The sequence below is a fragment of the Quercus suber genome, unplaced genomic scaffold (assembly GCF_002906115.3).
Source record: "Quercus suber isolate HL8 unplaced genomic scaffold, Cork oak 2.0 scaffold_11, whole genome shotgun sequence".
Taxonomy (NCBI): Eukaryota; Viridiplantae; Streptophyta; class Magnoliopsida; order Fagales; family Fagaceae; genus Quercus; species Quercus suber.
In genome coordinates, this window is record NW_027069477.1 from 1244453 (window position 1) to 1270896 (window position 26444).

Genomic DNA, 26444 nt, shown 5'->3' on the forward strand with positions numbered 1-26444 from the left:
TGGAAGAAAAGTATATTCATTGTGAAAGAAATATTGTATTCAGGGGCAGAGCCACGTTGTCCCTTGGGGGACCGTGGCCCCTGCAAAAAAAAAAAAAAAAAAAAATTTCATTAGACTATGTAAGAAAATTGATTGAGCCCCCCAATGCTTGACATTCGCCCCCCCCCCCCCCACCACATATCTCCTCTATTCTCCCTTTAGTTTTAGGCCTCTATTCTCCCAACTAAAAGCCTTTAGTTTTAGGCCTCTTATGCTCCAAATAAAACAAAAAGCTGGCCCACTTACATTTAAATACTCAAAATCCAAACACAAAAATAATAAAATTTCACTTTCTCCCTCTCAAAAACCCACCCACGGAATCCCTATTCTCTTTACTACTTTTTTCTTTTTTCTTTTTCTATCTTTTTTTTTTTTTTTGTCTTCTGTAATACACTTTCACTTCCCACTGGTACCGCCTACCAGCCCCAAAACTTAGCATCAGTCCTCCAGTCCCAAAAAAAAAAATCCTAACCAATTTTTCTTTCTTCTTGCTTTCTAAAACAAATCACTTAGCATATTTTATTGTCAAATTTCAGAATTTGGAACTTGGTGACTGCCTGGTGAGTTTTCTTCTCTTATTTAAGCACTAGACCTTCATCTCTTTAGACTCTTTTTACTGCTCAGCTCAGCCCTCCTCTTAAACTCAGTCCTCACGATCCCAAAAAAAATAAAATTGACCATTATTTTCTTTCTTCTTGCTTTCTTAAAATAAATCATTCAGAGCAGGGGCGTAGCCAGCGGGTAAGTTTTCAATTTCCGCTTCATCTCTTTTTAGTGTTTTTTTTTCTCAACTATCTACACATAAATATTTACATGCTCTTTAATTTTTCATAGATTTTTAGAGAAATATATGGTTGAAAGCATGGGCATGGGGAGGTTGTTTGTGATGAGTCTTGAAGGGAAGATAAAGTTTCTTAAGGTATTTTTTTTGTTATTACCCTATGGCTGTAGAAACAAATGTGGTTGTAGAAATAAATGTTGATACTTTAATGCCTGATGAACACCCCTCCAAATGTTCAAGAATTCAATCTGAAAAGATAGATCGTGATCCAAGATCACGTAAACAAATATGTGAATTTCCTATCAAAAAATAAGATGAAATTTGACAAGCTTATCTCAAAGAAGGTCCATATCAACCTAAATATATAGACTATCCATACAACGATGATAATCATCGTCGTCAAAAATCGGCCCCCCTCCATGTAAAAAATGTTTGAGGGGTTATTCTTGATTAAAAAAAATTAAAATACAGGAAAATTTGAATAATAGGAATGATGATGGGTTTACTGTTTAAACTATAGTGGAAATTTTTTTTTTTTTCTTGAGTATGAATAACATCCATATAATTAAGTAAAAATTTATAATTAAGTAAAAATTTCTAATTAGATTTTATTTTTTAAGTTCTTTTCAGGTTAATTTTTGAGTCATATTCTAAAAGCTAAAAGAATTATGAGCAAACGAAAAACAATTAATGCATTCTTAAAAAAAAAAGATGTTAGGAATTCAAAATTTAGGACACCCATGGCTGTAGAAATAAATGTGGTTGTAGAAATAAATGTTGATACTTTAATGCCTGATGAACACCCCTCCAAATGTTCAAGAATTCAATCTGAAGAGATAGATCATGATCCAAGATCACGTAAACAAATATGTGAATTTCCTATCAACAAATAAGATGAAATTTGACAAGCTTATCTCAAAGAAGGTCCATATCAACTTAAATATAGAGACTATCCATACAACGATGATAATCATCGTCGTCAAAAATCGGCCCCCCCACCATGTAAAAAATCTTGGCTACGCCCCTGATTGTATTCTTTGTCTACAAAGGAATCTGAATTGAGTCTTTATAAATAGATGGTACTACAAATAATTTTATGGTTTTGGTCCAAGGGTCATCCCCTAAATAACTCTTCTACTTGTTAAATAAGAAAGACGTATCCCCATCCAACCAATTTGAAAATCCTTGATTTTAGATAAACTTCTACTCTCCCACTACACAAATTCAAATGTCCTTAAGTTTACAACAACCAAAATTTCGGAGATAAAAAATTAAAACCATTTGAAACTTCTCATCTATTTAATGGAAACTCCCCGGCTTGTTATAAAGAAAATAAAAAAGTGTATCTCATTCTCATCCACACAAGTAAGATAAGATATAACTATTTGCGTGGATTCTCATCCACATAAGGTAAGATAAGATATAACTATTTTGGTTAATAAGCTTAAGCCTAACTTTCGTGGAAAATGTGAGATTCCTTAAAAGTCAAAATCGTTTACCCGAAACTTGGGTGATGCGGCTGCCGGGGGACCCATGAATTGTGGGAGCTTGACTTTAGGTATGAATACATATTACATTTACATATGATGTTCTCCTCAACATGATGTATGTAAACCAACCCTGCATTTCTTAGAATGAAAAGAAATTGTATGCAAATATAGCCATGTTTTCCAAGCTTGTAATACTGCTGCCTCTCCTAATAAGCGTTGTAGGCTCCCAAGATACCAACTTCATTTACAATGGTTTTAGATCAGTCAATCTTAGCCTAGACGGCAACGCCACTATCACTTCTAATGGTCTTTTGGAGCTCACCGATGACAGCAAACAGCAAAAGGGTCTTGCTTTCTACCCTACTCAAATAAGCTTCAAGAACTCATTGAATGACAGTGCTTACTCTTTCTCTACGACTTTCGTCTTTGCCATTGCTTCCTTATATCCAACTCTAAGAGGAAATGGGATAGCTTTCGTGATTTCTCCAACTAGAGGGCGGCCAGGAGCTCTTCCAAACCAATACCTTGGCCTTTTCAATGAGACCAGCAATGGTAATGCTACCAATCATGTCGTTGCTGTAGAGCTCGATACGGTCCTGAACCAAGAATTTAAAGATATCAATGATAACCATGTTGGGGTGGACATAAATGGAATGGTGTCCGAGAATTCTTCTCTGGCAGGTTATTATGCTGACAGTGGTGCCTTTATGAACTTGACCCTTTTCAGTGGAAACCCAATGCAAGTTTGGGTGGAATATGATGGTGTCAAGAAGCAACTCAATGTAACTTTAGCTCCAATTGATGTTGGTAAACCCAAATTTCCACTATTGTCTTTGTCCCGTGATCTTTCACCTATCATTAACAAAACCATGTATGTTGGGTTCTCTTCCGCAACTGGCACTTTCCTAACTTCCCATTATATTTTGGGTTGGAGCTTTAAGATGAATGGTAAGGTTCAAGAACTTGCCCTTTCTCAACTTCCCAAGCTGCCTCAAGGTAAAGAGAGATCTAAACTTTTGACAATTGGATTGCCTGTGATTCTTGTTAGTTTAGTCTTGGTAGCAATTTCAGGTGCAACATATGTCATAAAAAGGAAAAGAAAGTTTGCAGAATTGGTAGAAGACTGGGAGGTTGACTATGGGCCTCACAGATTCAAATACAAAGATCTTTATATTGCTACAAAAGGATTTAGGGACAAAGAACTATTGGGTAGTGGTGGATTTGGTAAAGTTTATAAAGGTGTACTAACTACCTCTAAAATTGAGATTGCTGTGAAGAAGGTCTCTCATGAATCAAGACAGGGAATGAGAGAATTTGTGGCTGAAATTGTGAGTATAGGTCGGCTTCGCCACAGAAATTTAGTACCACTCTTGGGCTATTGCCGAAGAAAAGGAGAATTGCTTTTGGTGTATGACTACATGTCCAATGGAAGCCTAGACAAGTACCTCTTTGATCAACCTCAGGTCACCCTCAGTTGGAGCCAGAGATTTAAAGTCATAAAAGGTGTGGCATCGGGGCTGTTTTATCTACACGAAGGATGGGATCAGGTTGTTATTCACAGAGACGTGAAGGCTAGTAATGTCTTGCTAGATGGTGAACTGAATGGTAAATTAGGTGACTTTGGTCTTGCAAGATTATATGACCATGGAACTGATCCTCAAACTACCCATGTGGTCGGAACTCTTGGGTATCTTGCGCCAGAGCATACTCGAAGTGGCAAGGCCACAAGAAGTACCGATGTGTTTGCTTTTGGGGCCTTTATGCTCGAGGTTGCTTGTGGAAGAAGACCAATACAGGCATATGGGCCATCAGAGAATTCAATTTTGGTTGATTGGGTGTTTTCTCATTTGAGCCAAGGTGAAATTATGGAGGCAAGGGATCCAAAGTTTGGTACAAATTATGTAGCAGAGGAACTACAGTTGGTTTTGAAACTGGGATTGCTGTGCTCTCATTCAGAGGCTGCAGCAAGGCCAAGCATGCGCCAAGTTGTGCAGTACTTAGAAGGTGATGTTCCTTTTCCAGACTTAACATCGCTTTGTCTTTCTTCCACCGGCTTAGCATTTGCACATAGGGATGGTTTCGATGATTTTTTCATGTCCTATCCGTCTTCTATGAACCAGGCTTTTTCTCATACGTCTTCCGTTGCAGAGTCACTTCTCTCAGGGGGCCGTTAATACTAAAAGCTTATATTTGTGCTTGTGATTTGTGACTTCCTACTTATCCAAAAAGACAGAAAGTGGTGAAATTTTTTGAATGTGATCTTTTTGATTATTGAACTGTACTACAATATAGTTTCTTCTCCAATGTGTGCAGTGTATATATATAACAATGTGATTGTGAAAAGATTAAACATAAAAATTGCGATCTCTCTAGCTCTTTGGGATTTTCTCTAGTCATGTTTGCTTAGCACATTTCCAGATTTCCTTCCTCTAATTGTACAACAATTTGCATTGAATTCCGCCCGACCATTTTTTGTTTTTTCTTTAAATAGACAGAGAAATTAGCTAATAAATTCTGATGACGTCTATTTTTTTTTTTTTTTATTCTACTCCATAAGCTACCAATTATAATAACTTATTATTTATTTTTTTTAACTTTTTTAACAAATGTTCTAAGAGTATTCATTTAGAAAATACTTTTAAAAACTTATTATACAAAATGAGAAAAACAATTTATTTTTGTGACAGTTTTATATATTTCCTATAACAATGGTAGCAAAACTTTTTTTTAAATTGTTCATTAACAAATACTCTAAGAACACCTATCAACTAGATCCAAATACAAAATAGAAAAAAAAAATCAACCACATAGCATATTATGATTAGTGAAATATAAAGTGGAACATAAAAAGTGAAAAAGACGATTTGTATTCGAATCTAACTATTAATTGAAAGGAACATACTAATTTGTCAACGAAATTTATACCCAAAGACAAATCGTCAAGGACAAATTAAATTTCCATTGTTAGAAATTCAATTTTTTCACTAATCATATGTCAAAAGATTAAGTTTATGTCCAATCAAATCAAACTTTTCCATTGTTAGAAATTCAATCTTTTCACTCATGATATGTCAAAGGATTAAGTTTATGTTCATTGCATTGATGCATTAGATAAAAATTGTGTCCAATGTCTTTAACACATGGTCAAGGATTTTTTTTTTTTTTTTTTTTTAATTTTGAAATTGTCTCGTTCAATCAAAGGGACTTGAGCCAAGGCATGATAATGCATAAGTAATTAACCAACAACTTTTTGTCGTTGTCTTATAAAGAAACACACACAAAAGTCAAAAGAGAGGAAAAAAAATTCTAACAAAAAGTAAAATGTTGAATTAAAATTGCTTGCATTTACATTACAAACCTACTATGATTGAGGTTAAATCTATTTCAAAGAGAGATAACAAAATGATATATATTAAGTTGTAATTTCTCATGTTCTTGGTGGACTTTATTTTGTACCAATTTCATTATAATTTCATACACATTTTCTATGTTATGTGGGTTTTATTCTTAAAAATCACATAAAAAGTAACTAGATCTACCATCTCATGAGATAACTCGCCAAACAAAGCAAAATGGTGATTTTTTTTTTTTTTTTTAAAGCCAGAGAAAAGGAAAAACTACCAAAGAAAGCAATTGTGAAAGATCAACCCCATAAAGTAGAATCGGCAAGTAAAGATCGATTCTTAAGTAGCCTTTGTTTTTACATGATTAGCAAATATTATCGGTTAATAAATTAAAGTAAGGATAAAGTTTAGCTACAAAAATGGTTATAGTCTAAAGTTACAACTTTCTTCAAAAAAATTAATATTACTACATATTTTGAAAATCTAACCATTGAATTGTATATTCTTTACGCTCTTAATATATATATATATATATATATCAAATTTTGTGTCAATTGTGTATTATTTAATATATGATCTATAAACTTATATTTTATGCATAATCTTAAACAACAAAAACTTGCAATTTATACAATTTATTGATGACATAGCTATTGATGTTTAATTTTCCAGAAATTTTGCAAGCATATAGGATATAAGAAGAAAATGTAATTCAATAGTGAATTTGTCAAAATTCACCTCTAATAAAAAGATATCAAGTAGGGTTGTAGTTTTAACTAAACTTTGTCCTTAAAGTAATTCCTTATGTTTATATTGCTAATCTTTGTTACTAGAGGTAGTTTCCTTTATTGCTAGAGGTAGTTTATTGTTTTAGTTGGCTCATGGTGGCTCTGGCATCTTTTCCTAACTTTAACATTGATTTTAATGGTGTTAGATGTGGAAGTTCATTGCTAAGAGCATTAACATTCAGACGGCTAAAAAATTTAACATTTAGCACTTCAAAAAGCTAATATATCTATTTTAACATCTCACTTAACAATGCATGATAAACTTCATCTCCTATTTTAACATACAACCAATCACCATGGCGCAACCAATAAGACAACAATCATGGCACCCAACCACAACAACCTATGGCACAACCCATAGCAACCAGCCACTCAACCACCACCATAATCCAACAACCCAACACACAATCCAAGCAGAAAAAACTTAGCAACCACCACCTAAAACCTAGCAAAGCCAATCCATAACCCACCACAATCAAGCAACACCTTTCTTGGCAGCCCAATCCAAAATCAACCCAACCACAAACTTGCGTATCCACCGTGACTAGTGTACATCATCGGCCGTTGGAAGCCTAGGCCATCACAATCATTGTCCACCCTAGGCTGATCTAAGAGATAGAGTTTTGAGAGTGTGAAAATAGAAGAAAGTGCAAGAGACAAGGAGAGTGTGAGAGAAATTATTTAAAAAATGAATAGCAACTTGTTAGTAGCAATTACTATAACAAGTTGCTAAAATTCGTTTAACTTAGGCAATTTGGATGAAAAATGTTTTTATTTTTTATTTTTTTGATATTGGGGGTGCTCAAAAGCATTTTGGCTATTTTAATCAAAGATTATGAGATGTTATTATATGTGACCATTGTGTAACTAATTATATTTAAATTATTCTATTAAAAATTGTATTTAAATTTTAGTAAAATACTTGCAGCTGTTAAAAAATAGTACAATAGATTTAAATTTCTTTTTGGAAAGGGTAAACTTTTTCATTTGTACGAGTTCCTATTTGAATTTAAACTCGCAGGTGTAATTAAAAACAAAATTTAAAGGCGTGTTTAGTAATGTTATTCTACTAACATTATTTATATTTTTTATAAATATATATAAATAAAAAATATATATAAAAATACATACAATTTTATATAAAAATTAAAAAATATTGCCCAAAATCACGTACCAAAAAATACAATAATAACCAAATAAAAGCAGTGAAACTCGAGGACGCGTAGCATAAAAGAAAATAAATAATTTAAAACAGGCAACAAGTGACGAGTCGGATCCACTCTGACCGGACCGCCCCGGATAGTGGGTAAATCCTTGGAGTTGGACCTTTTGTCACTTTCGGAATTTTTAGACAAAATGGAATACCCGAACGAGGAAGGGAACTGAGATTGGAATTGGATCATATCAATCAACAAATCAGATGCCAGTGAGAGTGGTGGAAAGCTCCGCACCTTCTCAAGTTTCAGGTTTTTACTTTACTTTCCTTACAATAATTTTCTTACGTTTAGGGCTTTCCTTACGTTCTTTCTTTTTAACTCCTTTTTTTCACTCCTACGTTAATTTTAAAATTGCAAAATCTCTCTCCGATAACAGAAATTTAGGTTCCCAGCCAACCTATTGACAATAATTTATGCACAAGTTTAGATTTCTTTATTTTCGCATGTTGTCTTTTTATTACATGTTTTTAGAGGTTCCTGCTATGCTTAATTTTAGAATTCATAGTGAATTTTTCAGGATCCTAATTTAAAATTAGGTGCTGTAGCACGTTAAGTTTCAGAATTAAGTTCAAACTCGTGATTACATTGACCAATAAAACACAAACAATCTTATCTTTTCCGTGGACAATTAAACTTTAATGCAACCAGGTGTTTGAATTTTTAATGGACTAAGTTTTACCTGCGTTTAAATTTTGTTTTAATCTATGTATGTTTAATTGTGAAGGTGCAAATTCTGGAAAGACTTCACCCCCGGCATGCACACTTTTGAGTGTTGGACAGGTTGTTCTTTGGCCCCCTTTTTTTTTTCCCCTTATGTAAAGTTTACTTCTCGGTAAGATTTTGGTACTCGGTTTAACATACATTTAAGCCTGTGTGATCTGAGCTTTGAGTAGTTATTTTTATATTCAACTATTACTAGGTACCGCGTGTACAATTATAGTCAAGTTCGACCAAATGCATGAGATTTCCCTTTAACCACTTGAAGTGAAAAGTATAGATCTACATAATTTACTGCCAAATGGAATCATTTTGATAAATTCTTTATAATCTCAATTAAAGATTTGTAAGCCTAATTATATGAGTTGGCTAATTGTCATTGCATTAGTTGAGAAGTACTCTGGTACTCAGAATGTTTCTTAAAGCATAATTTTGTCACAGGCGTTCTCTGGTACTCAGAATGTTTCTAGTCTTCAAAAAGAAGAAGCATGGAGAGTTAATGTTCGCATACAGGGATGTGACCTTGAACATGGGTATCTATGTGGCACCATGGAAGCTCTCAATGTTCCTATGGCAGACACGCCAGTAAGCACTTCTTCAATTGGTTTTTTTCATTTAACAACCACCAGAAACGTTAATAATTCTTTTGTGTGTGTGTGTTTTCTCTGTTATATGGAGGATAGTGCTAAAAACATGACTTATGAATGTAAAAACACAATGGCCAATGAGCTCTAGCCTCTAGGCCTTTAACTCAAATGGTACCTTCTCCCCTTGTAAGAGCAGAATGGGGGTGAGGTCGTGGGTTCAAGACCCACTTGGTGCATGTGTAATTTACTAATAAAAAGAAAAATGCGAATGCACCATGAAAGAATTAAGCAGATACAGAGTTTTTGTGAACTTCTGTCTACAGTACTTATCTCCTAAGTAGATTAACAATAGTTTTTAAGAGTCAGCTGATCAAGAGGTTTCTTCCCCCACTGGCCTTTCAATATTCTGATTGTTGTGTGATTCTCCTTAATTGCCATGTAACTGTATTACGTTGCCATGTTTACCTAATTGATTGTTATTATGCACTCTCCATCTTCTTTGGTTGCAGCAGCCGTGAATTTCAGTTGCTCAAATTCAAATTTTACCCTTTGTTTTATACCTTTTTTATCAGCATGATGTACACATGAATGCTCTGTAGCAGAATTTGTGATGCAATTGTACTTTTGGCCATAAATTGTTTGGTTATATTTTCTCAACCTAATGAAACTGGGCTGAATAGCATGCCTGAATCTTGATATGCAACTGGCACTTCATTCAGACAACTGCTAAGGTGTCATGACCCCCTTGTTTACTCTAGTTGAAATATGGCAATTTGCCTTCTTTGTTTGTGGAGAATTTTTTGTTTCATTTATGATTATGTCAGGTGGTGACCTTCTGGGAAGGGGAGATTGTTGATACGATAAATTATACTTTCTTCACTGGAAAATGGGAAGCGACGTATGTTCCTCTCCTCTTCTATCTATTTTATCATACAAGACTTTTTAAACAACAGTGATCTTGGACAAAACAATCCAATGCTGACTGGATGATCTCTTGACAGGCCAGAGGATGATAAAAAGCACTGGGACAAATTTCTATCCTTTGCTCCCTTTAAGGTAAAGATTTGGGACTCTTTTTTTTTTCACCATGTGCAGTATATGCTCTGCTCTACTTATCAAAAAAAAGTGCAGTATATGCTCTGCTCTGTTAACTAGTTCTGTTCTTTTCAGAGTCAAGTGGAATTTGATGGTGGCAAAACTGTGGACCTGAGTAACTATCCATACATATTTATGGTAACATAGTCTCAATTAATTCATCATTTGGTGAAAGAGCTTGCCACTTGAAGTACTAATGTGCCTATTTTGTTTTGTTGGTGCAGAGATGGAAAGAGCAATATTTTGTCAATGTTGGGACAGACTGTGGATTAACTATTGCTGGTTTTTACTATGTTTGTTTCTCTTGTAGTGATGGCTCCATCAGTGGTTACTATTATGATCCTAATAGCAGGTATCTCCTCCACACTGTTGGTTAAACTATTCTGGTTTCTCTTTCTTCAAATTATAGAATGCAGTAATTTCCCTTTACCAACAGAGATGTGCATATGCTCATAAAGTATTTTCATTTCTGTTAGATGACTCCCCCCCCTTCCCCCAAAAAAAAGAACACGGGCGCATACAAATAAATTAAACTGATTGATGATAATTTCTTGAAACTGCCTGCAGCCCATTTCAGAAGCTTGAGCTGAAATCAACTAATGAGGGAAGATCAGGTTTCAGTTTTTCATCATATGAGTTGCAATAAAATGGAAGAAATGCATCTGATTTCAAGGTAGAACTTGATTGAACTTTGCTTGGTTAGGTGAATTCTTTGATTTACATCTTGGACAAACTGAGATATACTCAAGAGCACAATGTATCCAATTATTGTACAAGTGTTATAGATGTAGATCTGTTTGTACTGCTTAGAGTACTTCTTGAGTTATTATATGTGAATTTAAGTTTAAAATGCGCGTCAAGGCAAAAGGGTTTTCTTTTTTCTTTTTTTCTTTTTGAGATTTCATTGCACAACGATAACAGAATATATTTTACACAGTTATCTCAAGCTATACAAGTAAACAAACCTTCAAAAGGTAATAAAATTATAAAAACTAACAAATAATAACCAAGTGGCCAACCAATTAGAGCAATTAACTTTTGTATGATAAGAAAAATACCTAATAATTACAAAGCCTTCTGTTAAGCTTGGAACATCAGCATCTTTAACATCCCATAGAAGGCGTCTCAAGATCTAACATCAGCATCTTTAACATCGCATACAGATCAAGTCAAAGTATTTCTATCCATTTTAATTTTAATGGATCATTTCATTTCAGAGATCTATAGCTTGCAAACAACTCTCCCAGTGTATCTAATTCTTGTGATCTTGCTTTTATGTATATGAGAGGTGGAAAGGAGTGGAATAGAAAGAATCTTTTATAAATTTTCCTTACACTCGTGTTTGGGAGTTTAATCATGGAAAGGTCATTCCCTTACTTAAAAGTTTAAGCATGAGGGAATAGTCATTCTTTCATTTTCCATAAAAAAAAAAAAAATTATTATATTTTCATTTTCCTCAAAGTTGGGAAGAATTGGAGGAGGAATTGAAGGGAATGGAATGAAGTTTAATGAAATTTTGACTAAAATGCCTATAATTTTTTTTTTTTTTAACAAATTTCTTGTAATGTTTGCATGACAAAATTTGGCTACAAACTTGATTGTGTAGCCAATAATTACGACTCCCACTAAAAAAAATTGTTATGGTTACATATTTTGAAAATTTAATTGTTAAATTGCATGTTATTTATATTCTTATCATACATATCAAATCTCATGCTAATCAAATGTTATTTACTATTCAACTTATTTTTTTATGCATAATTTTAGACTACAAAAACATGAAATTTAAATATTTAATTAATAATATAGCTATTAATCTTTAATCTTTCGAAAATTTTGCAAGTATGAAGAATATAAGAAGAAAATGTTATCCAATAGTGAATTTTTCAAAATTCACATCTAATAAAAAAATATTGAATGAAGTAGTAGCCACTGACTATAATTAAGTTTGTAAATAAATTTTATCCTCATTTACATCACCTTACCTAATAATATCTCATTATTTTTTTTCTACACAATTTTTGTAGTAGAATCCTAGATCTTGTCTTGCACCAATGATCTATATTTTTAAGCCATTATCATGATAGTGGACCCTAATTGGTCAAATGAAAATCGGTGGTTCAACCAGTAAAAATTGAAAATCAAACACTTTTTTTGGTTCTTTAACGGTTCCAGTTTTCAAAGTCATAAATTCATTTCAAATCTCTCTTTTAAAACATCAAAAGAAGATGGGTTAGTATTATTTAATTCCATTTCTTTCTCTTTTTTCATTATACTTATTTACTTTCATTCTATTCGTTTCAATGTGCGTTTGGGCGGAGATTAAAAATTAAAATTATTTCATTATTTAATTTATTTTTGCTACTATTCATGAGTCTCATTGCACTTTTGGACACTATTCATGGACCTCACTGTACTATTTCAACCAACTTTTATCTTTATCTACAATACTTTCAACAATAATTTTTCAGTTTCAGTAAAATAAGCGGTATTCAAACACACCCACAATGACTTTATTATTTAATCATTTCATTCTATTCATAAGGATGTTGGAGGATAAAAATTATTTGTTCGTCAGTGGGCAACTTGTAGCTCGAATGACACCTTTCCTCCATCCTACTTCTAATGTTCTACCATAAGCTCCACAAAACACAGCTTACCACACGTTTTTTCCTCTTATAAATTTATATATATATATATATAATAAAAAATAAAAAATAAAAGTTTATGATGAAGAAAAAAAATACATAGCATATACTATACTATAGTTTGTGTAGTATAAAATAGAACACTAAGAATGGGATAAAATTTATTTTTGTATAATACTAAATTTATTACAAAAATGTTTATAAATTGACATGATAATAAATATAATTTGTGTTGTTTTAACTCATAATAAATAATTATTTTTTTCTCAAAAAAAAAACTCATAATAAATAATATTATAAATAAATTTTTTATAATTTATGACACATCAATTTATAAAACTTATTAAAACTTATGTGAGTTGCTTATAAGTTTCTAAGCTGGACTCACTCGCAGCATCCATTGATGGTATGAAAAATTGTGGTGGTAGCATTGGCGTGGCAATCAATAGCAAAGCTATACAGCCCCCACTCATGGCAATGGAAACATAGGGTCTGTTTAGATACTACTTGTTTTGTTAAAAACTGAAAATTTATTGCTAAAAACATTATAGTAAAATAATTTTTAAAACGCAAAACACTGTAACAAACTTATTGCTGCGTTTTTCACAAGTTAGCTGGTCCATGAACAATGCCATGGGACTTAAGGAAAAAAAAACACAAAACGCAAAAATGTTATTGGCAAACGCACGGATAGTGTGAGCTATGGTTTTTTTAGTAGAGTTTGTGTATGTTTTGGTATTTAAATTCCTTTCTCTCTCCTTGTGAATGGGTTTGCTTCTCAAATAATATTATATGGTTAGTCAATTAATCTAGCCCCCGCGGCCTCATGATCATGACTTTAAGACGAAGACAACGTGGGCCCACACTGAACTGGAAAAGCGACATGTCGAATGAAAGTGGGACCATACATGAACTGAACTAAGTAACTACGTGGGGTGATAGTTGGTCATCCTTCCCCATATTGAAGGGAGATGAACCATGTACAGTACATGCACAGCTATCCTCGTGCTCTCACTCACGCAATAGTTTACGACCCTCAAATTAAAATAAATAAATAAACCATAATAGCCAGCCATAGCCATAGCATTTACCCCATTTCATGTGGGACGTGTCCCTCTTTTTATTTCCCGCTCTGCTTCTAACTACCCAAGTACCAACGTAACCAACCCAACCCCACGTCCATGTATGGGCCATATATAACTTTCTTTCATTCCCTCTAATTTCTCGCATATGATTTCCTTTTTGGTCATGTACGAAAAGCTAACCCTTATTGTTCTATGATTATCACGTCAATGTCATTTTCAATTTCATTGACAACGGTACACGTACATACATTCCCCCATTGAAGTTTGAACTGTAGATTACAAGTTTTTTTAAGAGTTCTTTCAAAAATAGTTATGGAAAGCTTGCTTTGTGATGAGTCGTGGCTATCTAGCCCAGCAACACCTATTCATCAACATGCAACTAAGCACCACAGTCCAGAGAGCTACTATGGTTCGTTTTATACTACTAAGGAAGATTGTGAGCAGGCCCTTGCTATATACCTGGAGAAGGAGATGAGTTACATGCCTGAAGCTAGTTATATTGAGCATCTCCGGTCAAAAAATTTGATCTTTGCTAGATTTAGAGCTATTCAATGGCTTTTCAGGGTCAGTTCCCAGAGTACTGCTTCATGTTTTAATTTCTCTCTCCATTGGAAAAGTATCATCTCTATTGGACCCATATTATAGTTCATATTAGATATTACAAATCTAAATATGTATCTAATATTGCATCATATAAAACTTTAATGACATGACAGTTTGTACAATATTATAAGATCAAGAAAATAAAATCTTAATCATGAAATGAATTTTTTTTTTCATTTCAAATGGAAATAATTTGTTCTTGGTCTTAATGGATATGGCAGATTCTGTATAGCTTCAAATCTTGATCTGCATTGAAAGAAAAAGAGTATTATTGCTAAGTTACAAAAGGTTTTATTATTTATTTACCAGTCTCACAATTTCCCTTGGGTTGTTTGTTTCCAGTCCAGAAGTCGCTTGAATCTCTCTTTTGAAACTGCTTTCCATGCTGCAAGTTATCTTGATCGATTCATATCTATGCATCAATGCAATGTAAGGAATACTCCTGGAAATATATATATATATATATATATAGATTTCTTCTTCGATAAAACAATATTTGGATTGAGTACTAAAATGTAACTTATTTTTAAGGGACGGGAACATTGGATGCTTGAATTGTTGTCTGTTGCGTGCTTATCTATTGCCTCCAAGTTCAGTGAAACCTGCACTCCTAGCTTGCATGAAATTCAGGTAACTCTTCTCGTTGTTGTGGTTATTGGTGTTGTTGTTATTAAGATATATAATTGAATGGCTTTTACTGTTGTGACTGAAGATGGAGAATTTGGACCATTCATTTCATCCAAGCACTATCCAACAGATGGAATTGAAGCTGTTAGAGGCACTAGGATGGCGCCTTGGCTCTACAACGGCTTATTATTATGTTGAACTGTTGATGTGGAGTACTAACTCTTTGAAACCTCACCTCCATGAGGAGTTTATTACCCGAGTAACCGAGTTACTTCTTGGGGCTATTTCAGGTATATGCATTATCTTCATATATTGTGTACTCAATAGGAGGCAAATGAGGGCTAATGCCATGGTTTAACTCTTCAAATTGCCAATTGTGCAGTTTTTACTTTTTATAGCTTACATATAGTTATATAAGAAGAGGGCTTGTAAATTTTAGGGCCGACTCTTCCACTAGTACACTTCAAAACAATTGTCTTAAGGTCCCAAAGTGGAAGAAACCCTCATCATTTTAATCTTAGAATAATCTAAAGAAATATCTCATAATATACTTGAATATGTATATATTTTTTTAAAGATGGCCTATGTCCTATTAAAAATATAAGAAACCCGGATACTCTTTTTTGTTCTCTTTTTCTCTCTAATTTGAAATCGGTATTTTCATCATTTACCAACAACAACAACCAAAAAAAAAAAAGGTTCTAGCCATCAAAAGGCCCCATAATTTTGTCTTAATCTCAAATTGTTTTTTTAAACAAGATATTTATTGTGATATAAATAGTTTATATATACTTTAAGAAATAAATTTTTAAAAGAAATTTTGCAAATAGAAAAAACACTTAAGTTGGATACTAAATACAAAAAACCATTAAAAATATTTTTCAAATGCATGTATCGCTTTTTTTTTTTTTTTTTTTTTTTTTTTTTTGGATGGGATTATATTTTTATATTGACAATACTATAATTGTTTATGCAAAAGGAGAAGTTTTTCGAAAATTAAGAATTATAAAATCCTATCTAAAATCAATTATGACTGGAACAAAAAAAAAAAAGATTAGATTAGTCATATTATTACTTGAAAAGTATAGATTAACAAAACTTGAATGTATAAAATTAGTTATTAATCTTTCATTTTAAAATTGAATGCAAAAATTGATTACACTCTCACTTAAACTTATCATCTTAAACCCCAAATCATATATATGGAACCATTAACCCTCATTAAATTTATAAATATATTTGCAAAACTTAACTCTTGTCATTGGCAAATTTTAGCTGCTGCTGTCTATTTATATAGAAATTATCTCTTATGACCAAATTACTCATGTTATAAGCCAATAGTGAATATCATTTGAAATGTTGGTAAGAACAACTTTTGATTAAAAGGAATATAAAATTAAATCACATAGCATTCATTTGACATGTTACCTAGGTAATTTGGTATGCTTGTTATGGGATATACTCTCTCCTATTTATATGCCTATTTCTTCCGGCCTTTACTTTAAGCTTTAAATTGCATCATGAAAGGCTGGCACAAAGTACTGTACACGTAAAAAAAAGCTCCATTAGAAATGCCTCATGCTATGGAGCAAAGAAGTATTGCTTTATCCATGAATTTTCTCATGCTGAAGGTAGATCCTACTTGATTTGATTCCACTGATATTTAAACTCATCAAAACGTCCAGATTCAAAAGTGTTGGAATTTAGGCCAAGCGTTATTGCAGTATCTGCACTTTGGTGCAGTCTAGACGAGTTACACCCATCAACATTCGATGCCTACCTAGCCTCTCTGACAAGACACTTTAATCAATCTCAAAAGGTAAAAATCTGGAAAAGAAAGAAGAAAATAAATTCTAATTGAATGGAAAGTACTGTTTTATTGACAAGGCTCTCAATTTGATAGGATGATCTAGTGAGGTGCCATATGATCATGGAAGCTCAGCAGGTTGGTTCTTTGCAAAACTTGATAGATAATGATAATGGGAACTATTATGACTGCCCTTCTAGTCCCACCACAGTATTGCCGAAGCAGCCCATTGACATATGTGATTGCAGTCTTAATTTCTCTTTCTTGAAGATGCGTGGTCCAAATGTCAATCTCAATTCAAGTAGGAAGAAAAGAAAGAGAGAAGAAGACTAAAAATCAAATGGTTATCATGGTCTTATATATGTTTGTGATTGTTGTGCCAAGAAGAGTTGAAATTGTAAGATAATAATAGTCATATAACAAAGGAATTTATATAATTCAATAGATAAATGACCACGAAAGCAGTTTGGTCATCTCCTTCTCCATGTACGCAGTCAACTTTGATAATAAGATATGATATTGATCCTTTCTTTTTCTTTTCTTTTTTTAGAAATCAAGACTATACCATTTTTTAAGACAAATTTTTACCAATTAAATTAAATTAGATTTCAAGTATATCTTCTTCTTCTTCTTCTTTTTCTTTTTTTTCTTTTTTTTGACTAAGTTAGATATATTACTACGTAAATAGCTCAACCCTCCCCTGCCCCCAAAACTCATATCAAAGCCCCACATTCCCCATGCACTACTTAAGTACCTGATTGTACACATATATCTTTATATGCTTATGTTATATGACCATAACTTAGTCTGTTAAATGTTCCTTTTTTATATATAAAGTCAATTTTACATATATATATATATATGCATAAAGTTAATTAAATATTGTTATTCATTAAAAAATTTAATAAAAAGCTTTATCTATCTATAAGTATCAATTATAATTAAAAAAATGTGACATTCAACAAATTATTCTACAACTTATAGTAGTTTTATCTAAATCTCTACCATTAATTTCTAGTTTTTTTAAAATTGAAAACACTCTTTAATATTGCGTAAATGATATATGATATAACAACTGACTTTTATATGTAACTTATATCAATTTCCAGCGTTCTCTTTTATCCACCCAATCTTTCTCTCTTCTTAATCTTTTAAATCTAAAGAAAATTGTTTTAGTTATAAAAATCAAGAATGATATCAATACATATCGGTGGAAATGCCAATTAGAAATACTGAATAACTGTACATATTTCTCAAATAGTAACATTTACATAAATGTCTTTACATAGAAAGTAGAAGTGTAAAGTACAAGTATGTATGATGTACTAGTAAGATAAATAAAGTGGGCCTAAAACCCACAAGCCTTGTTACATGTTAACTTTGCATGTTAACAATATCAAACTCTTTGAATCTTGAAAGTATAGGTCTAATAAAAGTGAATATATAAATATATGTGAAAAATTGAACGAAAAAAAAAAATCAAATATGTTAATATCTCATTTTTTTTTATGGATCAAAACCTTTAAAAATACTGGATCAGTAAAATATTAAATGATCATTTATTGTAATTGACTTAAATAATTAATATTTTTATATTTAAAACGTTAATTTTAAGAGAATTGGTGGCACATATGTAAATGTATATTAATGAAAATTTATATATTTTTATTTACTATTCATGTACTTTTTACATTGTAGATGCATATAATATTGTTCAAATTTGCATGATCAATGAATGTAAACATATAATTGACCTAAATTAATGAAATTTTAAAGGAAAAAAACCAAAAACAAAAAAACAAAAAAAAAAAAAAACAAAACAAAACAAGCAACAATCTAGTGAATCCACCCTTCAAATTTTAGTTGTTGGGAGTGGACCCAAGGCAAGAGCAATGGGCTATGCCCACTGGGGGACCCAGAAGAATCCTGCACAGTACTCACCACAGTCCAGTCCAATATGAACGTGTATCAAAACTAGCCAGAAAAAATAAATAAAATACAATATGAACAAGTAGATAAGGTGACTGAAGAGGCAATTGCTATGGTTGTAGAGCCAAAACCAATGGCATCTTCATCTTCCATAATATCTTCTTCTCTCCTCCTTCCCTCCAGAGCTCCAATAAATCATCGAAACCAACAACTAACTCATTTAAATAATCGTAATGCTACGAATTTCAAGAACCGGGTCTCCTTCAGAGTCCTTGCTGCGAAGCTTCCTGCTGGAGTATGTTCTTCTTGCTTTCTGCTCTTAATTTTCGTAGTAAAACTTTATTCTATGTTACCTGAGGAAATGGGTTTTGAAAATTTCAGGTAGAAATGCCGAAAGTAGAGCCAAAATTCAGAGCCCCTTTTTTTGGTTTCACAAAGACAGCTGAAACTTGGAATTCTAGAGCTTGTATGATTGGACTTATTGGGACTTTCATCGTAGAATTGGTGAGTTATTTCTTTCTTTTGAACTTGACTGTCTTCTTGCTATTGTAATTTTGTAAACCAAAAGATTTGTTTTTTTTTTTTCAGTGTTTTACCTAACTGTCACTCATTGTGGCGTTGAGTTTTTTCAGATAATAAAAAAGGGGATATTACAGGTAATTGGTGTGGATATAGGCAAAGGTCTTGATATTCCACTGTGATCATTTAATCTGGATATATACATACATTCGTACATGTACATATATTTATATATGTATGCTTGAATGTATGTAACTCATGGGAGCAGTCAATTCATTACAAGAGCTGTTAATTGTAATTTAACTCTGTATTGTACCTTTAAACAGTGTATTTGTATTTGATGTTTTGAATGAAAGTGTACCCTTAAATTTTACTGCGCATACAATACAACTATGTATTAAACCTTTAAATCAGTGACCCTTGGGGCTTAGATTTCATCAATGATCAATCTGAGGTTCATTTTACCGGTCCACTAGCTTGAATTAAGATCCCCACACCAACTTTGCTATGGTATGTAGCATATGGACTTCAAAAGTATGCCATATATGAAATCAGAAAACAATACAGCCACCTAAAGGAATTGGTTGTCACCAAAAAGAGATAATCAAACCCGAGAGCACTTGGATTTGAGGATCTGAGACTCTTTAATTTCTGACCAAAATTTATACACACGGCATTGTCCAAAGATTACATTATACAGATAACGTCTCTCTGCATATTCCCGGAGGGATACATAATGTCATACATTTTTCTGACATGCTACAAAGGTGGCGTGTACGTGGGTTTAAGCTGAATTTCCCAATTTCTTGGGCGTGATGTATCAAAACTGGAACCGCAAATTCCTGCTGGAAAACATGGAAAAAGATAAATTACAGTGACCTGCAGATTCGAGCATCTATAACAGGCACTTTGGAAGATGGGTCTGATATTTCTAGTGCCTCAGCCAGTGACAGCCTGCGGTTCGGCCATGCAACCTCAGCCCAACTCCTCATTTTCTCTCCTTGAACTTTTCTATTCTGTTGGACACAAAGTGCTTCTGCATATCCACCTACATAATCAAAGAACTACTTCAATGCAGAAATCCTGCTAAAAGTCAACATACCCAACCATGACAAATAAAACACATCACAGGTGCAAGTGCGGGCAGACACATTCTACTTAAATTTGGAGCATGGATACTACTCACAAGTCACACTCTTGATGTGCATACATTTTGTTAGATACCATCCATGCCAAGGTTTATGCATGACAAACAAGCATCTCAGCCTCAGCAGAAAAATATGATATGCACTCTAATTTCCCTCCATCTTACAAGTAGAACAGAATCAATAGATTCAACCAGAAAAACAAAAGTGACAAAAGCAGAGTCGCCATAAGTTTATAAATGTAATATACTCACTTTTCAGAATATGAACAAATGCAAAAGGTAAACAAAGTCAATGTTCAGGCGTATACATTGGTGTAACATATAGCAATATAAACATATGACTTTTGAGGGCCAACACTAATTCTTAACGTGGCAATTACTCTGGTACAATCTCTCCATATATTTATAAAGTTGATTAAAAATGTATATTGAGAATTATTCAGATGCTTAATCATTACCTCTTGCAAGGGCCACTACATCACTTCTACCAGCCTTGGTTTCTGTATCTACACAATCAAAGAGTAGGAACAAATGACAAAAAAAGGGAAGAAAAAAAACCCATCTAATTGAACATTAGGAGAGAAATCAAGGAGCTGCTCACTATACCATCAGTCTCCAATGGTGGAGCTTTCAGCAACTCTATTGCCTTTCTATAAAGTCCCTGACAAAAATTTTAAAGTAACAAATTAGAAGACATCCTCCCATAAACTACCCCAATATAATTATAAACTTGAAAGGGGGTCAGAGGAAAAGTTGAAGGATGTAAAAGGAGGTTTTCTTTTGTTTGGTATGCTAGGAATGGGATAGGATGGAAAGGGGGATGGGTGGAGATCTTCCACCCAGACCCACAAAAAACCATCCTCCCAATTTGGGAGGAAAATTTGAGAGAAATTTATTATTTTGACCCTTTTTATTACTTTTTTTTTTTTTAATATTTGTTTTGACACCTGTCAACAAGAAAAGATAAACCTTTTTACAGTGAAAAAAAAATTCTGCAAAGAGTATGATTGGAAGAATTTTTTTTTTTTTTTAAATTTTTGGTGATGTGTTATTTTCATAAGATGTCTGATGCGGGAGATGCAAGAAAATTATTATTTAATATTATTTGTGTTTGCAAGTCAATTGTATTTTTATGTTATAGGTCCTAGTAGTTTATTGGGCTATTAGTATTTTAATTTGGGAAGCAAGATTATTTTTGTAATAAGGCAATTAGGGTTTCCTAGCCAATTAGAACTAGGGTTTAGTAATCCTTTATTAGCAACCTATTGTACTCCTTAAGGAGATAGTTGATATTTTGATGAATGAAAACAATGGTCGTTTGGTCTTTCTTCGGTCTGGTGCTGACTCCAGGTCTACTCTAGGTGCTGAACCCTAGTAGTTTCCCCCGCTTGGTGCTGACTCCAAGCAAGGCCTAGGTGCTGACTCCTAGCAAGGCCTAGGTGCTGACTCCTAAGTCATATCCCTTTATTTTATTGTTGTTTCAGTTTTGTTTTGGTTGTCCTATCTTAATGTCATTGTATTTAATTCAGATAATTAATTTTTTTTATATATAAAATGGATAGGTAAAGAAATAAAAATAAAATAGAATAATATAATAAATGCGATGTAATCATCTATACTAATTTATATGATGATATTATTTTTTTTTTTCTTACACAAGAATAGAAAAAAATTTAAATTTTTTATATACTCATAAAAAAAGTTACTTCTTATAGTAAAAATAAATTTATATAAATTACCTTTCCATTCTTCTCCCTGTTCCTCAACCAAACACACACACACACACCAAAAAAAAAAAAAAAAAAAAACCAAGAACACTAAAAATGAAAGCTTTAACACCTTAAAGTTGAGAGAAATAGAAAGCATAAAATGGAAAATAAAGAAGGCATGAGAAATACGTGGAAAATCCTTGGAAGGGATGAAATACCATGGGTAAGCAAGGGAAAATGTCCCTCACTCTTTAGAGTCTTCTATTATGCAAAAATGAAGGTCTTTGTACTCTTTCTCAAAGAAAACATTTTTCTCTTTGCCTCACTTTTCTACTCAAACTTTCTGGTCTTTCTTTTAGTTTCTCTAGGTTCTTACCCTAATAATTTAGCAGCATGTTCCTCTTATAGTATGAGGAATGTTGCTAGATACATAAGGACATGTGTCAAACCGTGATTCCTCCATTTGAATCCTATTACAGTTATTGTACTATATAATGACTGGAGGAGAGAGAAAGCACAATAATGTCCAGGTAGTCGAATGGAGGGTGACTCGGTTACAACGTGGGGGGGCAAGCCTTGGATAAGGAAATGGACATCAAGGATACTAGGAGTGATACACATGTCTTCAATAGTGGTCCAGCATAAGCTCAGCCAATAAGGAGTGTTCTATAGCATTTGACCTTAGGGGTTCGCTATCTCCCTTTAGTGCAAGTGCTGGGTGTCCATGTTAGGTGCTATTGGCATGGACCAAAGATTCTCTTTTTTAGCCTATGTTTTGTTTCCTTTGCTCACAGCTGCCTCACGTGTAGGGTTCAGATCTAGCCTCATCAACACTTTCACGTGCCTTGGCTGGTGGGATGTACACTAGCTACTTGACAAACTTATTATTTTCTATAAACAATACAACTTTTGTTTTTGGTGTCTATTTCACAATTCCATGCTAATATATTAATATTTGAATTATAGTTGAAATTATATTATTTGAGTTTCCTAAAATCGAGAAGAAATTCTTAATATATTGATGTGTATAAAAGTATATAAGGTTGATGTATGAGTGTTGTACAACTAAAAGGAATGCAGCGCAAGTATAGTACAATAAGTTTATGGCTCTAAATACAAAAAGAAATGGTTTTTGTTTGTGAACTACAAATAGACTATTTATATTCTTCTAAAAAAAATTAAACTATTTATATTATAAATAAGCAACAAGTAATAATTTGATATTTTATAAACTTATTTATAGACTTACACATTTCAACCTCAAGTCGATATAAATATTTTTTTATTCATATATAAATATATATATATTATATCTTATACACCTATCAACTACCAAATCTCATACTCACAAACTTCGGCAAATTTTACAAAGTAATATATTTTTAGTATTACCTTTTTTTTTTTGAGAAGAATAATATTACTTATATAAATTGATACCATTTTAAAGTTATTTGGGGACCAGACGTTGTGTTTAAAATTGTCAATTTTTACATTAGGACATTAAAAATCGTGATTTTATAATATGATTTAAGACTTTGGGTTGCCTTTGTTGAAATTTAATTGAAAATTTAAAAACACAAATTTAACACAATAAGTCGTATTTTCAGGAAAATAAAAAAATCCAAAATAGTTTCAAAATAATACTAATTCAAATAATTACTGATAAAAAATAATATTAATTTGTAAATTTTCTTTGGGAACATGAACTGATGAATGAGCTTATTTTTGTTTTGTTTAATTTTAAATCCAGATTTTTGCAGGGAGTGACCACGTTCCCTGAAGACAAAACCAAAACACAGAAAACAATTTAATACGATATATATTTTACTACCCAGAAAACCGAACCCCCTTCTACAGAGTCGCAGGGTTTAGCGGCAACAACCATGATTCGCGTCGCAGCTAAGCTCTCTAGAGCCACCAGCTCCGCCGTTCGATCCGCCCATACACCTTGCCTTCTCTGTCTATCACCACCGTTCAGATTACTCCATGATGGAACTAACGGCCCAGATGCGAACCCAGTTGCTATTCAGATGATCAATTACGCTCTCTCTCATGCTAGGTCCCAGAAATCAGGTTCTTCTCTAATCCATTTTTATCTATATTTTAAAATTTCACGATTTTTTTTTGGTAAAAAAAAAAAAATTTATTGTTTTTGTATTTTGTGCATTTTGTAGAGGAATCGTACGGACAAGGTCTTCTGGTATTGGAGCAATGCCTTTCCACTCAATTGAGTGAGGGCCAAGATGCTGAGAATTCAAGGGGTTTGGTCTTGCTGGCCATGTCTACCTTATGCTCTGAAAGGTTTTTCTTTTTCTTTTTCTCTTCTTTTATTTATTTCTCTTTGGTAGTCAATTGTTACATTCATAAATGTATTGTAATAGTTTGAATTTGATGGTTTCAGAGGGAATTTTGATGAAGCAATTGAGAAACTTCAGGCAATCGAAGAATTAAGGCAATCTTCTTTAGGTGTTAGAGGTAAGAAAAGAAAGAAAGAAAATTTATAATCTTAATGTGAATTTTCTCTGCATTTCTTAGTGAATTTGTGAAATTGGATTCCAATGATGAAATGGGTATTGAGTAGAAATGATATATGGGTCTTTGATATAGTTGCTGCAATGGAAGCTCTTGTTGGTCTTCATCTAGAGTTGGGGCAGGTCAGTATTTACAACTACCCATTTCAATGTTTTATACATTTATTCATTTATTTTCATTTTCATTATTATTATTATTATTATTATTATTATTATTTATTTTTGAGTTTTGAGATTTTTGGTTTATCTGGAGGTGGTTCTTCTTATATAGGATGATGCTTCATCAGTGATCGCAGATAAATGCTTAGAACTGGTTGAGAAAGAAGAACCGAAAACTGGTGGTGGAAAACTTGTGGTCTTAAGTGCCCGTGCTAAAGCAGCTAAAGGGCTGGTTGAGCTTGTACATGGTAATCTGGAATTAGGTATGTCAAGCCCTTGGTTTCCTCTTTTTTATCGTTTTAAGAGTTTTCTACAATGACTGAATAATTAGCTGTTTTACTTCAGCGGAGACATTTTTGAAAGGATGTGGGAACAATGAAGGAAGCATTGGTGAGATTCATGGAATTAGTCATTGTGGAAGAGATTATAGTGAAGTGCATTGAGCCATTGATGTTTTGATTTCTAGGTAGTGTTGCTCTATCATATGGAGAACTCTTGCATGCCACGCAGAACTTTTCATTGGCAAAAGAGGTATACAAAAAGGTAATTCAAGGGGCATCTGAGAATAAAGATTTTAGTGATTTGCATGCCTTTGCAGCTTGTAATATGTCCTCAGAGGAAGTATTGTTGGCAGCCACTTGTGCTTTAGGACAGCTTGAGGCACACATGGGGTAGGCTCAGCTTACTTGTATATCTTTCCTTACTCCATAGCTTTTCTTTTTTCCTTTTTCTTGTCTCCCTTTGGTATTACACCTTTAATCTATTATGTTCTTTTAGGAACTTCGGTGATGCTGAGGACATATTGACAAGGGCATTATCAAAAACAGAGGGTCATTTTGGTATGTTACTTCGGCCTTTTATAGTTAATCATGTGACATACAAATACTTTGCATTTTATAATTGCATCTATCTCTGAAATGATATTTTGATATGTCTTGTGGTTTTATTTGTTTGATATAGGCTCTCATCATCCGAAGGTTGGGGTTGTCTTAACTTGCTTGGCACTTATGTTTCGGCATAAAGCAAGGCAGGAGCGATCAAGTTCTCTTATGATTCAAGAGGTCAGAACTTGTACCTGACCAAATTTATCTATTTTGGCAAACTTTGAAATTTTAACATTTATTATTTCATTCACTGGCTCTTAATTGAACTTGCTAATGTGTGGCCATGCAAAAGTAATTTGATTTCAATGATTTTAGGATATTGAATGAATTCAGTAAGTGAAGGTCAAGGTTAATTACTCTTTTTTCCCTCTAATAAGATGGTTTATTGAGATATGTTATTAGGTTATTGGGTCTCACATATGTATAATTGATACTTAGCTTTATGGTGAATAAGAAAGATAATTTTAGTAAGACAATCTGGTGATGAGACTGGTTTACCTAGTGGTCAACCGGAAAACTTATTCATTGGTCAACCCAATAATCTAGTCTTTAGATTCTCTGGCATATTTCTTTATCTATTTATTGATTCTTTGTTGGTTGATAGGATGAAAAGTGGGAGGATAGAAAATGTAGGAAGGATGGAAAAAGTTTTAGTTTTCCCTCATGTGTTTGGTAGATAGAATGAAAACGTGAAATGATAGAAATTAGAGATATGCTTTTTTTTTTTTTTTTTTTTTT

General features: G+C 32.9%; 5 protein-coding genes and 1 long non-coding RNA gene across 6 annotated transcripts; 5 read left to right on the forward strand and 1 right to left on the reverse strand.

Annotated features, from left to right (window-relative positions):
- Positions 1-2243: 2243 nt before the first annotated feature.
- Positions 2244-4676, forward strand: LOC112030884 (L-type lectin-domain containing receptor kinase IV.1). The gene has a single exon (XM_024063555.2). It carries the CDS (start codon positions 2484-2486, stop codon positions 4482-4484), a length of 2001 nt encoding a protein of 666 aa, XP_023919323.2. The 5' UTR covers positions 2244-2483; the 3' UTR covers positions 4485-4676.
- Positions 4677-7749: 3073 nt separating this feature from the next.
- On the forward strand, positions 7750-10918 carry LOC112030876 (uncharacterized). The gene is made up of 8 exons (XM_024063546.2): positions 7750-7908; positions 8384-8439; positions 8818-8961; positions 9788-9861; positions 9965-10019; positions 10134-10196; positions 10283-10410; positions 10626-10918. The coding sequence occupies exons 1-8, from the start codon at positions 7863-7865 to the stop codon at positions 10702-10704; spliced, it is 645 nt and encodes a 214-aa protein (XP_023919314.1). The 5' UTR covers positions 7750-7862; the 3' UTR covers positions 10705-10918.
- Positions 10919-14103: 3185 nt separating this feature from the next.
- On the forward strand, positions 14104-17211 carry LOC112030853 (putative cyclin-D7-1). Its single transcript, XM_024063513.2, has 6 exons — positions 14104-14355; positions 14737-14823; positions 14926-15024; positions 15107-15311; positions 16707-16840; positions 16925-17211. The coding sequence occupies exons 1-6, from the start codon at positions 14104-14106 to the stop codon at positions 17159-17161; spliced, it is 1014 nt and encodes a 337-aa protein (XP_023919281.1). The 3' UTR covers positions 17162-17211.
- A 1604-nt stretch (positions 17212-18815) lies between these two features.
- On the forward strand, positions 18816-19649 carry LOC112030898 (light-harvesting complex-like protein OHP1, chloroplastic). Its single transcript, XM_024063575.2, has 3 exons — positions 18816-19052; positions 19139-19261; positions 19390-19649. The coding sequence occupies exons 1-3, from the start codon at positions 18870-18872 to the stop codon at positions 19456-19458; spliced, it is 375 nt and encodes a 124-aa protein (XP_023919343.1). The 5' UTR covers positions 18816-18869; the 3' UTR covers positions 19459-19649.
- Positions 19650-19860: 211 nt separating this feature from the next.
- LOC136069788 (uncharacterized) lies at positions 19861-21317 on the reverse strand. Its single transcript, XR_010631008.1, has 3 exons — positions 21030-21317; positions 20882-20929; positions 19861-20324 (listed from the first exon to the last, which is right to left on the reverse strand). It is a non-coding gene; the product is annotated as an uncharacterized LOC136069788 (long non-coding RNA).
- Positions 21318-23848: 2531 nt separating this feature from the next.
- LOC112030897 (uncharacterized) lies at positions 23849-25883 on the forward strand (the record flags this gene model as incomplete). Its single annotated transcript, XM_024063572.2, is given in 9 exon segments — positions 23849-24205; positions 24307-24433; positions 24534-24607; positions 24740-24786; positions 24935-25085; positions 25168-25212; positions 25289-25493; positions 25600-25661; positions 25783-25883. Coding segments are annotated over 9 exon segments (1002 nt in total), but the record flags the coding sequence as incomplete, so codon positions are not given.
- Between the last annotated feature and the right edge of the window lie 561 nt (positions 25884-26444).

What these genes read in the sequence shown, in the direction of transcription:
- LOC112030884 (XM_024063555.2), top strand. Translation starts at nt 2,484, where the DNA reads ATGTTTTCCAAGCTTGTAATACTGCTGCCTCTCCTAATAAGCGTTGTA.
- LOC112030876 (XM_024063546.2), top strand. Translation starts at nt 7,863, where the DNA reads ATGCCAGTGAGAGTGGTGGAAAGCTCCGCACCTTCTCAAGTTTCAG. An exon ending in CACTTTTGAGTGTTGGACAG is followed by an intron (nt 8,440 to 8,817) that starts GTTGTTCTTTGG and finishes ATTTTGTCACAG; the next exon opens with GCGTTCTCTGGTACTCAGAA. An exon ending in TATCCTTTGCTCCCTTTAAG is followed by an intron (nt 10,020 to 10,133) that starts GTAAAGATTTGG and finishes TGTTCTTTTCAG; the next exon opens with AGTCAAGTGGAATTTGATGG.
- LOC112030853 (XM_024063513.2), top strand. Translation starts at nt 14,104, where the DNA reads ATGGAAAGCTTGCTTTGTGATGAGTCGTGGCTATCTAGCCCAGCAACA. An exon ending in CTAGCTTGCATGAAATTCAG is followed by an intron (nt 15,025 to 15,106) that starts GTAACTCTTCTC and finishes TTGTGACTGAAG; the next exon opens with ATGGAGAATTTGGACCATTC. An exon ending in ACTTCTTGGGGCTATTTCAG is followed by an intron (nt 15,312 to 16,706) that starts GTATATGCATTA and finishes CAAAACGTCCAG; the next exon opens with ATTCAAAAGTGTTGGAATTT.
- LOC112030898 (XM_024063575.2), top strand. Translation starts at nt 18,870, where the DNA reads ATGGTTGTAGAGCCAAAACCAATGGCATCTTCATCTTCCATAATATCT. An exon ending in CTGCGAAGCTTCCTGCTGGA is followed by an intron (nt 19,053 to 19,138) that starts GTATGTTCTTCT and finishes TGAAAATTTCAG; the next exon opens with GTAGAAATGCCGAAAGTAGA. An exon ending in GGACTTTCATCGTAGAATTG is followed by an intron (nt 19,262 to 19,389) that starts GTGAGTTATTTC and finishes GAGTTTTTTCAG; the next exon opens with ATAATAAAAAAGGGGATATT.